The sequence below is a fragment of the Pyrus communis genome, chromosome 3, assembly GCF_041283825.1.
Source record: "Pyrus communis isolate YQ-2024b chromosome 3, ASM4128382v1, whole genome shotgun sequence".
NCBI lineage: Eukaryota > Viridiplantae > Streptophyta > Magnoliopsida > Rosales > Rosaceae > Pyrus > Pyrus communis.
This window is the reverse complement of record NC_142567.1, coordinates 28821148-28837407: the sequence shown is the minus strand read 5'-3', so window position 1 is coordinate 28837407 and position 16260 is coordinate 28821148. Positions and strand designations below refer to the sequence as shown.

The 16260-nt window shown below is 41.0% G+C and overlaps 2 protein-coding genes and 1 pseudogene across 20 annotated transcripts in view; 1 reads left to right on the top strand and 2 right to left on the bottom strand.

Moving 5' to 3' along the window:
* Window positions 1-40: 40 nt before the first annotated feature.
* On the top strand, window positions 41-8648 carry LOC137715594 (uncharacterized). Of its 2 annotated transcripts, none has more exons than XM_088691732.1 (10): window positions 41-488; window positions 1104-3679; window positions 3875-4501; window positions 4702-6019; window positions 6452-6768; window positions 6888-7091; window positions 7472-7626; window positions 7789-7880; window positions 7987-8093; window positions 8260-8648. In XM_088691732.1, exons 1-9 carry the CDS (start codon window positions 329-331, stop codon window positions 8028-8030), a joined length of 5493 nt encoding a protein of 1830 aa, XP_088547858.1. In that variant the 5' UTR covers window positions 41-328; the 3' UTR covers window positions 8031-8093; window positions 8260-8648. The 2 variants fall into 2 exon arrangements, with proteins under 2 accessions (XP_088547858.1, XP_088547859.1); XM_088691733.1 differs by having other exon boundaries at window positions 349-513.
* Window positions 8649-8982: 334 nt separating this feature from the next.
* Window positions 8983-15766, bottom strand: LOC148698281 (putative disease resistance RPP13-like protein 1). 14 transcript variants are annotated; one of them, XM_088691739.1, is made up of 9 exons: window positions 11639-15766; window positions 11470-11548; window positions 11262-11385; window positions 11068-11136; window positions 10846-10971; window positions 9945-10739; window positions 9734-9873; window positions 9159-9650; window positions 8983-9090 (listed from the first exon to the last, which is right to left on the bottom strand). In XM_088691739.1, exon 1 carries the CDS (start codon window positions 15495-15497, stop codon window positions 11694-11696), a length of 3804 nt encoding a protein of 1267 aa, XP_088547865.1. In that variant the 5' UTR covers window positions 15498-15766; the 3' UTR covers window positions 8983-9090; window positions 9159-9650; window positions 9734-9873; window positions 9945-10739; window positions 10846-10971; window positions 11068-11136; window positions 11262-11385; window positions 11470-11548; window positions 11639-11693. The 14 variants fall into 14 exon arrangements, with proteins under 14 accessions (XP_088547865.1, XP_088547861.1, XP_088547864.1 ...); XM_088691735.1 differs by having other exon boundaries at window positions 8983-9650; window positions 9734-9842; window positions 10846-10992; XM_088691738.1 differs by having other exon boundaries at window positions 8983-9650.
* The window catches only part of LOC137715176 (putative disease resistance RPP13-like protein 1 pseudogene), a 53573-nt pseudogene continuing 46295 nt past the window's right edge, over window positions 8983-16260 (bottom strand). For 3 of the 4 annotated variants that reach the window (XR_015961085.1, XR_015961086.1, XR_015961080.1), the window contains 3 exons: window positions 9945-10739; window positions 9734-9842; window positions 8983-9650 (listed from right to left, as the gene is read on the bottom strand). The product of XR_015961085.1 is annotated as a putative disease resistance RPP13-like protein 1 pseudogene, transcript variant X11 (transcript). Of the gene's footprint in view, window positions 9651-9733; window positions 9843-9944; window positions 10740-10845; window positions 10972-11067; window positions 11137-11261; window positions 11386-16260 lie in introns of all 4 variants that reach the window. The other variant, XR_015961079.1, reaches the window with a different exon arrangement.

The following is a 16260-nucleotide window of genomic DNA, read 5'->3' as shown; positions in this document are numbered from 1 at the left end:
GCTTTAGGGTTTTGGTTGACAGTCGAACAGAGAGTGAGGGTTTGGGGAAGAAGATGGGGAAGATGAGTCAAACAAGAAGGAGAATCCGGGAGCGGTTTCGGAGGCGGGTCGTGGGCTTGGGTTCTGGGTACTTATTGGGCCGGGCCATTGAAAATGTAAGTTCAACCCAAACCCGTCCAATTCATAACTCCTCACTTTCCCCGAAAATTTGAAAAAACCAAGCCGCGCTAATACGCCAACCATCTCCCAAACACCCATCTCTCTCTCTCTAGCTCTCTCTGCAACTCGGTGAATCTGAATCCATGGTCGAAGTGTGACATCGTCGACGATGGAGAAGCTGTTGGTAAAGATCTTCGACAGGAAGAAATGGATCGTCAACCAAGCAAAGCAGCAGACCTTCCTCTTCGAGCAACACCTCGCCTCCAAATGCCTAATTGACGGAATTGTCCCTCCTCCCTGGCTTTGCTCCTCCACCGACCCCAACAATGGTACTACTTTCCGACTTCAATCTCCGTCAGTTCAACTCTGTCGTGCGTTTTTCTGTATTAGTTTCAACCGAACTGTCCCTCAGAGTGATTTTTCGTTCTCATCATTTCTCTAAAACCCTAGGTTTTCCACTTTGTTTTGGTAAAAATGTTGAATTTTGCTGCTTGATTTCAAATTTGCTGTTTTGTTTAGGTTTTGTGGGGAATTGCGTTTTTAGATGTGGAAGAAGTGAAACCTAGGTTTTGCACATTGCATTATGTATTTGTGAACTTGTTGAGGGCATCGTTTGAATAGCGTTGTTAACTTTGTTGCTTTCGACTGAAAAATTTGCTATTTTGTTTCGGTTTTAGTGGGTATTACGCTCTTAGATGATGAAGAAATGGAACTTTGGCGGTCCGTATGTATTCGTGTAATTTGGAGCGTTAGATACTCTGATTGGCTGCTTATAAAGTTTTTTATTTGGGATACATTTGCCATTCGAACGATGCATCAACTGACTATTATACAAGTAATATAACAAACACACATCTGTATGCTGTATGTGTTGTAGCTATGCATGTACAGTGTTCTTGTGCTTATGTGCATGAATTAATTATCTTTTGATTTGTTCATTACAGTGTTGAACAAACAAGAGTTGAATTCTGGAGTTCCACTCCCTCGAGCGCTGCCTGTGATCCCTTTTAGTAGCCATTGTTCTGTATTTGACAAGCCAGCTCCAACGATTCTCACTGGGGAGCTACCAAATGGTTTGTGCACTGAACTTCATGTTTTGGACAAAGGTTTTGGTGCTGGAGATAAGGTGTTGGTTTTGCCGCAGTGTTCTGTAAGTAATGCTGGGTGTGTATCCAATGATGTTCCTCATGGGAAGAGAGAAGAGGATCCTAGTGTTACCTCTCCAGGAGATGTGAGGGACGCAAGAATCACAGACATTTACCATGATCTAGCTCTATCACCGACTAGAGGTGCAGGAGATGGGGTGTTAATTTTGCCACAGTGCCCTGTTAGTAGTGCTGGATGTTCTTCCAACGGTGTTCCTCAAGATCAGAGAAAAGAGGATCTGGGTAATACATCTCCTGAAGATCAAAGGGATACAAGAACCTCTGACATTTACCATGACCCAGCTCTATCACTGGCTAGAGTTCAGAGATCCAAACCCAGACAAAAAGCTCTGGAAATTCGCAACAGTGCCAAAAAAACCTTTTCACAAGAAAAGAACAATGGTATTGGACATGCTAATGGAACAATTGGGTATGCAATATCTTACCTACAGTCTGACCATGTTGATGAACTGAACTTAGTCAAACCTCCTGATACAAGTGATTATGCTTGTGAAGTGGAAGAAGCAAACATAGGGGAGTTTCAAAGCAAGGAAAGAGGTACTGCCATCTACTCTGGTAGAATTACAAGATCTAGAAGCTCTGGTCATCAGGAGAGCTCTTTGAATGTCAGTGGCTCGGTTTGTATTGACAGGAAATTTGGCGGAGCACTTTCAGATTCTATTGGCATATCACCTCAGCAGTCCAAACATGTAAATAAATCATTGGAATTGGTTAATTACTCTCATATCACTAATGAAAGTTGCCAAGAGAATGAAGCAAAAGTAGGTGAACATTTTATCAAGGAAAAGGGAAGCAGCATATACTCTGGGAGAACAACAAGATCTAGAAGTGCTAGTGAAGAACCTAATTGTCTTGATGAATTGTCCAAGTTGGAGCAAACATCTAACAGCATAAGTGAAGTTGGTGTCAGAAATTCACTACAACAACCGAAACATGTTGATGAAGTGGTGGAAGTGGTAAAATCTTGTGATATTGTTGATGGAAGTTGTGAAGCGAAAACAAAAGTGGGGGAGTGCTGGAGCAAGGTAACCAGTGATTACAGTGGCAGAATAACAAGATCCAGAAGTTCATCCCAGAAACCAAATGACGTTAACAATTATCCGCAGGTAGATACTTCCTGTATTTCTGTGAAGGGTGATGGCGGTACAGTCCATCATTCCACTGGTAAGTCAACACAACCACCTCAGCCTTTAAGTACTGGGTCACAAGCTGTGAATAGTACTGAAAAAATAGCAAAAGACGCCATCATCAATATATCTGGTCAAAGAATTAATCAGTCAACATTTTCTTCATCTAACAAGTTTCACGATTCACAGAGAACTCAAATATCTGCTGCAAGGTCTCCTCCAATTCAATGTGATATAGACCTGTGGGCAGAGAATTCCACAGATTCTTCAGACAAGGAAAATGATGCAGATTACTGTGCTGGCAGAAATATGAGTGCAGAAACTAATTGTACTACTGAAGGAATGTCAAAACCGGTCAATTCACAGACTTTGGTTCACGGGGTTACACAGTCCAGATTTGCTGCTTCAAAGAAGCATTTGTCAGAAAAAATGACTCCTGGGTCTGCAGGAATAAGGCACCAGGATGTGTCAAGTACTATGGTAAAAGAGGTACCCTGTACTCAAAACAGTGAATTTGTTAAAGCTGCAGCTGGTGGAGAAACTGAAATTGATCCTGAAGTATCCGTTAAAGGTTCTGGTTCAAAATTGGATGGTACTGGGCTTAGAGTTGAAGTGGAAGTTTTAGCCTCAAGGGAGCCTGCTGATTGTAATGTGTTTGTGAATCCCAAGCAACTTAATTTTGATGACGTGGAAGAATCCTGTAGGAATGGAAGTTATACTCCTGCTTTTAAAGAGGGAATGCAGGGAAGATCATCAGAAAAAAGGTCTATTTCCTTGATGGATGCTGATGATATACTGGAAGAAGGAATGACTGTCGATTACCAAGAAAATCATAACTCGTCCCTGCCAATGAAATTTCTCGGGAATCCGGAAGTTTCAATCAAAGGGAAGGACCTCCTGAGTGGTTTATCTGGATCTCCTGCAGAAGAGGATAGAAGTGTCTCGAATGGAAACGCCGTCTCATCAGTAAAGGAGACATCTGATGTTCATAATGATGCAGTTGCTAATATGTTGCTAGAAAGTGGCAATAGAGAGTTTCGGTGTGGAACCATGGGAAGTGTAGAACATAGTCCAAAGGCCATACTAGAATCTCAAGGCCTTTCACTTTCTCGGGTGGATGTTGCAACATCAATTGTCAGTAGAAGTCCTGTTGAAGAAACGCCTCAAAACGAGGACCGCCACATGATTGAGAGCCCTGAATCTTCACCTAAGGCACAGATTAAAGAGGTGCTTAATTTTCTGTTGCAGTGATCTCTCTCGTTCTCTCTTGGCTAAGTGGTGGCCCTTACACCTATGTTTTTACACCTATGTTATCTTTATAGTAGTCTTGTTTTATTTGAGATTTTCTGTTTAATTGTTCTCAACAAATTGCTTGTCTACTTTTATTTGGTCTTTTATAATGTACAAGATTGTGTTTGATAGGGTGAATATAGTGATGAACTGAACGCAGTCAAACCTCCTGATACAAGTCCTTGTGAAGTGGAAGAGGGAAAAATAGGCGAATTTCAAAGCAAGGAAAGAGGCCTTGTTCTCTCCTCTGGTAGAATTACAAAATCTAGAAGATCAGGCCAACAGGAGAGCTCTTTGAATGTCAGTGGCTCAGCCAGTAATGCCAGAAGAACTGGTTCTGTTGGCATATCACCTCGGCTGTCTAACCCTGCAAATCAACCCTCGGAATTGGTTAACTACTCTCATATCACTAATGACTGTTTTCAAAAGAAGGAAGCAAAGGCAAGAGATCACTTCATTACGGAGGGTTCATGCCCTCAGCATAAACGAAGAAAGATTGAGTGTAAAACAACTGATGACCAGTCTGCTTCTTTGGGCTTGAGAGAACAGGGTTTTTACAATGTCAATAGAGATTCTATGTGTGGGAAATTCGGAAGTGTAGAAGATAGTCCAAAGGCTGTACTAGAATCTCAAGGGCTTTCAATTTCTCGGGAGGATGAATCAATCTTCAGCAGAAGCTCAGTTGAAGAAACACATCAAAATGAGGATCACCATATGATAGAGTGGTCTGAATCTTCACCTAAGGCACAGATGACAGAGGTAATTACTTTTTTGTTGTGCAATGATCTCTTTCTCTCTCTCTCTCTCTCTCGGCTAAGCTATGGCCCTTACATCTATGTTATTCTATTTAGTACACTTGTTTTATTTGAGATTTTTTGCATACTTGTTTCTCTTATATCAGACAGGTTGCTTGTCTACTTTATTTGATCTTTTCTAATGCATAAGATTGTGGCTGACAGGGTAGAATCAGCTTGGGATGCAGAGATACCAGTGGTAGTGCACCTTTCATTTTCATGGATAAAGAATTTGAAGCTTCAATCTTAAGTTTGATGAAGCAGACTGGTATGATGGAGGAAACAGGATTAGCACATCCACCAAGCGTTATCGTTGATTCAGGAAGTCAATGCATGGTAGAGACTACTGTTTCACTAACTCGTAAGGATAATCTTACAACAGGAAATGCTGAACATTTGACATGCGCTGGAAGAGCAATGCAGGAAATGAGATTTGATCTTGGAGGGACCACCAATTTTGGATCTCCACATGGCCAATCCTTGGATTTGATTGGTTCAGATGATAGAAAGCCTGAGCTTGAGGGGTTCGTTATTCAAACAGATGATGAACCAACAAGCATCGCCGGAAAGGGAATTAGCTTTGACGAATGGAACCTTCCAAGCACTACAATTGAACGTGCCAGCATTCTGGAGCATTTGTGCCAATCTGCTTGCATGCAAACTCCAGTAGTGTGCGCTTCAGCTTCAAATAAGTTGCACAAAATTCCAAATCTCTACCAATCTGTTCCAACTGGGATTCTAGAGGGTGTGGATATGAGGACCATGAATGATGTTGTCAAACAATTAAAGGATGGTCATAGTTACTTGAATGAGGAAGTTGGCCAGGCGTTTTATGGAAGGTCCTATTCTGATTGCCTATTAAATCATAGTGGTCAATCTGGTTGGGATACTAAGAAACCGTATCTGTCTCCAGTTGGCAAACTCTGGGATACAACTGGTTCAGGGACTAGTAGTTCAAGGAAGCGAGGAAGCTTAATTCTGGAGCTTCCCTGCATTAGTGAAGAAAATGAGAATGCAGATGAGGCAGCTGATACCTTCCAAGATGAAAGTGTTACAGATGCATTAAATAGGTCAATACAGAGAGTACCACTTGCTGACATTACTGAGATTCCAAACCCTCCGGCATCAGTTTCTAAAGCTGAACCATATGCAGATAGACTTAGTCTAGATTCCATGAACACTGAATTCAGCTTAACGGGCACTCATAAGAACTTCAAACAGAGGCTTGGAATCCAAAGCAGCAGCAAGAGAAGATATAACAATAAGGAGAACCTGAGTATGTCACGAGGAACAAACGATATTAAGAGGACCACTGGATCATTTCATAACAGGTTCAATAAACCAAAATTATCTGGAAAAACCAGTCTGAGAAAAGGTGGTCCAAGTTTGTCAGAGCAGGAGCCGAAGCGTAACAATATTGTGTCCAGCATGACTTCTTTCATTCCACTTGTTCAACAGAAACAAGCAGCTGCAGTTGTAACAGGTAATTTCTTACTAGTAATCTTAATCTTTGAACTTTGGATGTTGCATTACATGTACATATTCCATATGATTGTTTTTCTGAATGTGGATCATAATTGTATGTCTAAACTGGGTTACAGTATGGATGATGGTTTTATTTTTACTGAATTAGGTATATTTTATTTGGAATGTAAATTAGCAAATGTCTGGGATCATCAAGTAAAAATTAAAGTGCATATTTGAAAGTCCCATGAAAACTGAGTTGCCCCATTATCATCCATAAGTATTTTATTGGTGACTTCATCTTGTCATAAGGAACTTGATAGTGATTCATTTGTTTTTTTTATTGTATCATTGTGATTGTGAGCATTCTGGGATATATTTCTTCTCTTTGTTTCTTCTTTTTCTCCAATGACTTGATCCAGTATTTTGACCTATTTGTGCTTTCTTGCAGGGAAGAGGGACGTCAAAGTGAAGGCCCTGGAGGCAGCTGAAGCTGCAAAGCGTCAGGCAGAAAAGAAAGAGAATGAACGCAAGATGAAGAAGGAAGCCTTGAAACTTGAGCGCTCAAGAATGGAGCAGGAGAATATGAAGCAGTTGGAGTTGCAGAAGAAAAAGAAGGAAGAAGAGAGGAAGAAAAAGGAGGCAGATATGTCATCAAAGAAGAGACAAAGGGAAGAGGAAGAAAGGAAGGAGAAGGAAAGAAAAAGAATGCGTATTGAAGCACGTAGAAACAAGAGAGAACATGAAGACAAGGTACCTGCAGAAAAGGTAGAGAAAAAAATGAAAACCCAGGCCATTGTTTGATTCTTTATGGTCTGCCTCATTTCATTATATCTATCTTTTTGCAATGTTAGATATCACGTTGTATATTGGGCTGTCTTGTGTAGGATGGAAGAGGCCCTGGGTGTAAGGAATATAAGGATGAAATGGCAAGTAAGAAAATGGAGGAAGAAAAGGGTTATGACAATAACAGAAATATTTCGGAGACTAAGCCTAGTACTTCCAGGATTTCAATAAGCAATGCTGGAAAAGAAAGTATTGTCCACGAAGAGTTCCACGAGGCCTCGAGTAATTATGGATATAAAGCAGAGGTAAATGCAAATGATTTTTTAACAACCAATACCCACCATATCTTAGGATCTACTAGCATATGTTGAGTGCTTTTACTTGTGTAGGCTGGAGCATGGTGATAATCCTCTGTTATTGTAGTTTGCATAGGACGTTTAAACTTGTTGGGTTTTAACTATTATGAGGTCTTCCCCTTTGCTGTCTTTATACCGCAATATAGGAAAGAACGCTACACCAGTCTAATTGCAAGACTTATCTTCTGTTAAAACTACTAGTAGCTTATTGTAAACTTAAATATGAACCACCGTTAGAAAGTCTTCTTGTGCATGATTAGCTGCATATTTTCGTTTCGTGCACTTTTACTTTGTAAAGCCTCGTGCTGACATTTCCTGTGATATTTAAGGTACTGAGCAATTCAGACAGAGCAATGAAGAATTCAGTTGCCATTACAAGTCAAGAACAGTCTTATGACATCTCTCCATACAAAGAATCAGATGATGAGAATGACGATGACGACAGTATCATACCAAATAATAAATTTATTCCTTCGTGGTCAAGGTATTTTTTTTCCAATTGTTGTTATAGATGGAATATGATCTTCAAATTATAGAGCATCGCAATAATCCTAGCGATGTGTATCTTAAGGAATGGCATATATTGCGTAACCTTTGGAACTGTCAACGCGGATGCACTTCTCTAAATTGGTTCTGTTTTGTACAGTAAAAACTGCCTGGCTTTCGCTGCTTCTTCCCAGAATAGAGCAGACCCAGAGACGATCTTCCCCCCGGAAAGCTTTTGCTGCATATCTGAAGGTACTTTTATGGTTTAAAGCCATGGCCTTGGTAGCTACTGCTTTGTCCTTTTGGCTACTCAATGTTTAGGTACTGCTGGACTAAGTTCGAAAATGCTCATTTGCAGTCCTCTTGCCCCGAAAGCATCAATTGAACAACAGCAGAATGTGACATTAATCTATGTTCAGTTATATTCTTCAGTCACCTAGAATATGAGCTTTCAGTCAAGAAGAGGTAATGTTACCTTCTCCTTTTCCCTTTCGGTCTCCTAAACTACGTTTATGCTGGCAGTTTCGCTGTTAAAAGAGCAATTTTCCTTCTGCAAAATGTAAAATGCCCTCAGTTACCGCCTATCAAAACCAAAATACTTGTAATAATTGGTTTTCATTTCTCCTTGCAGATTTTCAAAGTCTATTTGTGAACAGTTTCTTGAGCAGGCGACACCCTTTCAAGCCGAAATGTAGCTGAAATGCGCAGGGCTTTTTTCTTATGTATGGGATTCTGTCGTAATTGTTATGCCAGATACTTTGCAGATTGATTGTAGTTAAGAAGAGTAACAAATTCCATTGGCAGAAGGGCAATCGCCTGAGCTACCGAGTAATTTGGTCAGCATCTCCTGCTGCTGCTGCATTTTTTGGCACCATACCTGGTTTTACTTTTAACCTCCCAATCATCTTCCAGGATGAAATGTATATATTTTCGTATGGGCGTGTTGTAAGATTAAGTATAGCATATACAAATTTAACCATTACAAGATGGCTCGGTGGTTAGGAACGAATTTTAGATCCATATTTCACAAGACATGTTCTAAGTTCGATTTTTGATGCTGTTGAATCACACAATGATGGTCGGGGGAGGTCGAAACACCTTTGTGAGTCCTAGCCCCCGAAAGAGTGGACATGGCAAAGCCACTAGCTAGTTCCTCTTTTAATAAGATAAAAAATATATATACAAATTTGCTACACCAACTAGCATAGAGTAGTGTTCTTTCTCTTTTACACCCAAGTTCGAATTTCTGTTTTTATATTCATAATTTAGATGAATTTAGTGTAGATTATCTTATCCTTTTTTTTTTAAATCCCGCTTCATAAATAATTTGATCTGCAATGTTTAAACTCAAAACTTGAGCGAAACACCGTGAATCGATTCGGAACTACCTCCACCACAAATCTTTAACAAAAACGATGGAAAAGAAAAGGTACAAACGTTTACACGAGAGAAATTGTAAGGACTTGGACAGTGAGGATCATCTCCACTTTGAAAGTAATAGCTGAAAGTTGGAAGTTCAGGCAGCCAAACCATTCGCCATTGATGAACAGCTCCAAAGAGGGATAAACAGGGAAACCAGCCCTGCTGAAGGTTTTAAGTACAAAATTAAAAAAAAAAAAAAAAAAAAAAAAAAAAAGCAGTTCAACGTTCTGACTTTGATTTCCATCAATGAAAGTTGCAAGGAATGTGAACCATATTGCCTCAATCTTTTCCATTCATATTCTTTGCACACCTCTTGTTCAGAGAAGAACAAACATTTTGGTGGTCCTCGAAAAAGAAAGAGATGGCGGCAAATCCTCTTCTGGCAGGAATGCAAGACAATCGATGATGCATTGCTGCTGTGGTCCTTCTCCGGGCAGGAATTCCGAGAGTGCGTGGTGTTTTGATCCACAGATTTCAAACTTGATCGTCCAGACGGTGTGAGTGGAAGAGAGCCGCAGTTGTTTGAGCAATGTCTCCAACAGATCCTCACTTCCCCTGATCTGAAATTCTCCAAGGGGGACATAGCATAGTTCGATTCCACTGTTAAAAAAATACCCGATATTATAAATGTAAATATAGACAAGGCAAAATGAAGAAAGCAAAAGAAAAGGAAGGTAAATTACAATTTACAAATCATCAGTGTTCAACCGAAGATCGATATATCCTTGTGGGGAAATCTGTAGAGGAACAACCAGCATCCTTGTCAGCCTCCTTGTATAGTAACGCAATGTACTGGCATTCGTCCAAACACAGTTAAGTGGTGCTAAATACAGATAAGTGTCAAATTGACAATCAATTTAACATAGCAACAGATAAGTTGTACTAAATACGTACCTGGCTTTGTCTTGAGAGTTGAGAGTTGGAGAGAGTGAAATGAAGGCTCATATGGTGATTTCATCATCTATCTTTATGCAAGGAATGCGAGATATGTTTCTCCAATCTTTTCCCTTCTTGTTCCGATTCTTCAGAGAAGGACAACCCCAGATGCTCAGATAAGAAAGAAATGCCGGCAAACCCTCTTCCGGCAGGAATTCGAGACTCTCGCAGCTTGAAATTTGTAGCTGTTGAAGAGAAGTGAGATGCTCAAGTCCCTTTCGTCGAAAGATTTCAGATTTGAAAGTATAGAGATCCAGAGATTGTGAAGAGTGGCAAGGAGCAGCTGTTCCCAGAGCAACATCTCCAACGGATCCTTGTTTCCTTGGACCCGAAATTCTGGGAGAGAGGCAAGTCCTTGCAATCCCCACTCCACTGAAGGCCTCAGTCTCTCACAATTTTCGATCCAAAATGTTCGTAGGTTGGGAGGCAAAACCCCTTGTGCAGGTGACCCCAGATTTGGAAGATTTTGTATCCACAAATGTTGAAGGGCGGTGAGGGTGTGCATTTGGGCCAGCAGCAACTTCAAATTCTCGCATTTGGCAGCACAGTCCTGCCAACAACAATAATGCTTCTCCTTTTGCTACAGTCCTGCCAAAGATAGAGTGGAATTATATCCACTTCCATAGCAGCAGCCTCCAAATCAACCGCCATTGGCAGCCAACGACATAGTGTCATGGCCTAAAATGTACATGGTAGAGAAAAATGAACCCCTGTGCGTGTACTTGGCTGCACAGGCAGCAACAAAGTGTGTGGCTGCATATGAATCAGAAAAACAATGAATGGACCCCTTAGCGACTGGGAAATCCTGCTATGTGCTATCATGTACAGGAAGCACTACCATGGTTGAGTTGGTACTTACCAAGAAGGTTTCTAAATTTGAGAGCTGGCTGCTCCAACTTTCACCATCAAACTTGGGTTAAGGCTTATCATCATCTATTTCTCCATGGCATCTTTCTCTAGAGCAGTTAACGAATCAAATGATTACCTGCATATATAGTGAGGAAATCTGCAATGTTTAAATAATTTTTTTCTTCGTTTGTTAACTTGCTACATCACACACGCTAATATATAGAAAACAAACCTCCAAGTCCAGATGCAACTTTGAATATTCTCTTGATTGCTTATGAAATCCACAATGGTGAGAAGAATGCTAATATATAGAAAACAAGCCGACAAATATGTTAGTCCCATCGTGTTGTCCTGACTGACTGCATAGTTGAATTATATTGATCCATAAAGGAAGAACAAATTACACTCAAGTGTTCAACTACTTACACTCAAATCTGTAGGCGCAGCAGCTGGCCACCAAGTCTATTTACACTGGCATTCTAGCAAGCGTTGCCAATAAGCCATGCTCTCTTCAACCATGGTGTTTGTAGAGAAACATATGTATATGCACCTACCACAAGATGACAGAGGCATTGAAAGATGAGCAAGCATTCCGCCATATGGAAACTGCAGCAGTATATATATACACAAGTACCTGCAGGAGAATCATATATATCGACCCCAAGTAGTTCCACGGTATCAGACTAGAAATAATTCACTCCCCTCGCACTCTCCTGTAATTTCATCGGGATTAGACTCTGAAACTTTAATTTAAGAAGGAATATTGCTGAGGACAATCAATTTAATAATAAATCAAATAGTACCTGGCTTTTGTCTTGAGAGTTGAGAGTTGAGAGTTGGAGAGAGTGAAATGAAAGCTCACAAGATGTTGACTTCTCCATCTATCTTTATGCAAGGAATGCCAGCTACCTTCTCATACCTCTTCTTCAGATGCCTCTTCTTCAGAGAAGGACACCAACTGATGTTGAGATAAGAAAGAGATGCCGGAAAACCCTCTTTTGGCAGGAATTTGAGACTCCTGCAACATTCAATGTCTAGGTGTTGAAGAGAAGTGAGGTGCTCAAGTCCCTTTCCGTCCAAAGATTTCAGATTCCATACAGAAGAGATTCGGAGAGTGTGAAGAGTGGCAGGGAGCAGCTGTTCATTGAGCAACGTCAGCAGCAGATCCTTGTTTCCTTCGATCCGAAATTGTCGAAGAGAGACAAGCCCTTGCAATCCCCATTCCACTGAAGGCCTCAGTCTCTCACAATAATCGATAACAAATGATTGTAGGTTGGGAGGCAAACCCCCTTGTGCAAATGACACCACATTTGGAAGGAAGGATATCGACAATTGTTGAAGGGCGGTGAGGGTGTGCATGCGGTCCGGTAACAACTTCAAATTCTCGCATTTGTAGACAGAAAAGGAAGTGAGGTTGGGAGTGGGCAATCCCCCGTCGGGAAAAGAGACAAGATTTGGACAATGCAAAATAGACAGGGAGTTGAGATGGCTGAGATTTTCATCTGCTCCTCCTTCAACAGATACAGATAGGGATTCCAGATTCTGACAACTTTGGATAAAAAGAGATGAAAGGTTGGGGAAAATGCCCAAAGGGAACGACCTCAGAGAATCACAGCTCCCATCTAGACGCAATGACTGAAGGGAAGTCAATTTGGCCATCATCTCACGTGATAGGAATTCTAATTTCCTGCATTCTTGAATTTTGAGTGACGTCAGCGTGGTGGGCAGACCATTTGTAGGGAACGACAAGAGTGAGGAACAAAATGAAAGAGTCAAATGTTGAAGACGATTGCTGTTGTGCACCATTTGCGGCAACCACTCTCTCCCACCAAGATCAGAAATATCAAGCATCTGAAGCGATGGCAGCGTCTCCGTCGACTCTAGTAACAATGAGAGACCCGGGCATCCACTTATTGTCAGTTGTTCAAGAGATACTCGTAAGGATTCCGTGTTCAGGGTATTACTGGCCCTGTTTTCATGTAGAACCTCACAATTGTACACATAAAGTATTTTCAAGGAAGGAAGATGAGTGGGCAAGTTTCCTCTCAGCTTCGGACATTTGTATAATGTCAACTCCTTAAGACAAGGAAAGTTTGGACTTTCACCTCCACTTGGACTTGGCTGCCATTCCTCCCACTCTAGCATATCCCAAAACACTAGCTTCTCTAAACATTGAAATTGTTGATTTCCCCCGTACAACTCACCACCAACACTCACAACTGATTTCATCCTTCGTACGTAGAGCTCTTTCAGAGCAGGTAGCTGACCAACTGGGGGCAATGAAATGCAATTACCACAATCAATGAGACGCATCACTTGTAAGTTGGAGAAGGAAGAGTCTCCCACCCAATTCGGGAAACTGGTTCCGCCATAACGCTTGATGGTTAGTTGCACCAAATTTACCGAAGGTTGTAGTCTTTCGAGTACATGTCTCTCTTTTACGGAATCATCGGAAACTTCAGGACCCCATGCCAACTCTACCTCTTTGAGATCTTTCTTATCCTTCAGCAAGGCATCAATTGCACCGACTGCATTTTGCAGATTCAAGATAGAAAATTTTCCTCCAAGGTGCGACAACTCCCTCAGTTCTGCAATGCTTGACCCAGTAGATTTCCCCAACACAAAAGCTGTCAGTGTTCTCAAACTTTTTAGTCTACCCATATGCACCGGCATCTCTTTTATGATAGTTTCACCAATATCAAGATGACGCAAATGAATCAATCTCCTCATCTCTGCAGGCAATTCAACAAGAGAAGAACAACCTTTCAACAACAGAGTTTGTAAATTGTAGAGGGAACACACTGTATCTGGTAACCTTTTAATTGTCGTATAAGAGAGATCAATGTAGCGCAAGTGTATGTGGTTACCAATGGAATCAGGTAAGTGAGTGATGTTTTTGTATCTTGACAATGAAAATGCCCGTAAATATTTTTGTGCTGGTAGTAAATCATCTAGAACCTTATTGCTTACATATCCATGACCCCAAGGATAATATGGTGCTAAAGACGCTGGAAAGAAGGTACGCAAACACTTGACTCCTTTTAATGGCTCAAATTTTGAAGATGTGTCAAATTCTCCTCGCATATATGACAAGTGGCGAACTCTTTCAGGAACCTCATGCGAATTTTTCTGATCCAACCTAAAACAAAACTTTCGAGACACAAACATGGCCAAGTCATTGATAAGATCATGCATTGTGAACATTGGTTCATCCAATCTTGGTCTTTGAAATAGTGACCACGATAACAGTTCATCAAAGTATCTTCCACCAACCTCCTCCATAGCTTTCTCGTTCTCTGCATGTGGAATTAAACCTTCTGCCATCCATAGTAGAATTACATTTTCCTTTTCAAATTCATAGTCCTTCGGAAAAATTGAGCAATAAGCAAAGCATCGTTTCAAGTGAGCTGGAAGATAGTGGTAGCTCAATCTTAGAGAAGGAAGAACACTATCAGCATGTTGTAGATCCCAAAGATTGCTATTCAATATGTGATTCCATTCCTTGTAGTCTAGGTTGCAACTTAAGAGACCCCCTAGCGTTTTTGCAGCTAGAGGCAAACCATTGCACTTACGTGCAATTTCCTTACCAATTTCAACCAAGTCTGGATGTGCACCAGGGTTTTCATTTCTAAATGCATGTTTTGCTAGTAACAACCAACAATCTCCATCCGACAACTTTTCTAAGTCGTGAATAATACTATTGCACACGATGGTTGCAACACGTCTTTTCCTTGTTGTCACAATGACCTTGCTTCCCTTTGCCCCATGCGTGAAAAGAGTGCGTAGCCGATCCCAGTCACCATAGTTTTCATTCCAAAGGTCATCCATGACAAATAAGAATCTCTTTCCCATCAATTGTTGCCTTAGTTGAACTTCAAGGGAATTCATCTCCAAATTGTCACAAGGCTTTTTCGTGATTTCCTCAATAAGGGTCTTAATAACCCTCAAACCCTCATATTGTTCGGAAACACATACCCAGGCATTAGTATCAAAGAGCCCTTTAACTTGTTCATCGTTGTAAAGCAGTTGAGCAAGAGTCGTCTTGCCAACCCCACCCATTCCGACGACAGGGACTACAGAAAAATTACTGCTACTTTCATTGTCACATAGCAGCAGCAGAGCTTTTAACTTTTCTTTATCTCCATCCCTTCCATAGGTACAAAATCCGTCCTCAACAACAGAAGTTGTGGGAGTTCTTTGTGAAACCTTGCCCCCAACAACACCTTCTCTAAGGCCGAGGTTATCTTTTTGTTTTGCAAGGTGTTCCAACTTGTTGAATAAATCTTCTATCCTACCATTCATGCCTTTATAATTAAAAGCATTAAGAGAGGTAGAAAGGAAGTTCAACACCTGGGTTTTCTTAGTTTGATCTTTCGCCTTGTGACGCGAAGCTTCAGTATCGATCTCATCCACCAGGTCCTCCGCATCGAACACAGCATCTTTGAGATCGTTAAGCCACACCTCGACTGCAGGGTTGACAATCTGCTTCTCCTCTGCGTCGTTGAGCACTGCTTGAAGTGTATTCAATGTCACCCTCAGTTTGTCCATAAGCGAATGGTCGAGTCTTCTTGCCCGGAAGAAGTTGATGAACAGTCCGGAGGCAATCTTGTCGCACAGCACCTGGATCGAACCGGAGAGCAAAGCCTCTCCAACCAAAGCCATTTTCTCTCTTCGTGGCCAAAGGACTAATTCTGATCAGTATTTGAAGTTGGGAAACTGAAAATTGTTCTTGGCAAAGGTTGTTAAGATTACTTCATGACTGGTGAGACGACTTGATAATGTTTTGATCAATAATGCAGCGGACCACTCACGGCAAACATAAAGTAGTAATTGATGGAGTTTGGAAAAACACAGTAAAAAGATTCACGCAATACATTTGGATCTCAACGTTTTTCCATATGATATGATCACATGTCCCCACCATCCTCTTGTCATTATTTCTACTCTGCTTCTAATTCCAAGGGGAACATCTTCGTGTGAAAAATAAGGTTAAAGTTTCGGACAGGACCTCAATGTTGTGTTCAATTTCTGCAATTATTATTTACATTTTACACTTTTAATCTCAACCACTTATTTTCTACAACACTCGTTACCACGTGCTATGTGTTGAGAGTTGTCCTATATCAATGAGGGACAAAGTTTACTATGTATTTATATGATCTTGGACTACTTTTTATATTGTCAATTGATTTTATGGTGGAACCCCAATTTTGTCATGGTATCAGAGCGGGTTGTCTTCTTGTGAAGCCAAACGGCCACATACGCTCTATGTCATCCAGTTGTTGTCCATGTGTAGGCTTGAAAATCCGTCACACGTGCGGGAGCGTGTTGAGTGTTGTCCCATATCAGTGAGGGACAAGGTTTGTTATGTGCTTATATGGTATTGGGCTACTCTCCATATTACCAATTGATTTTATGCTAGAAC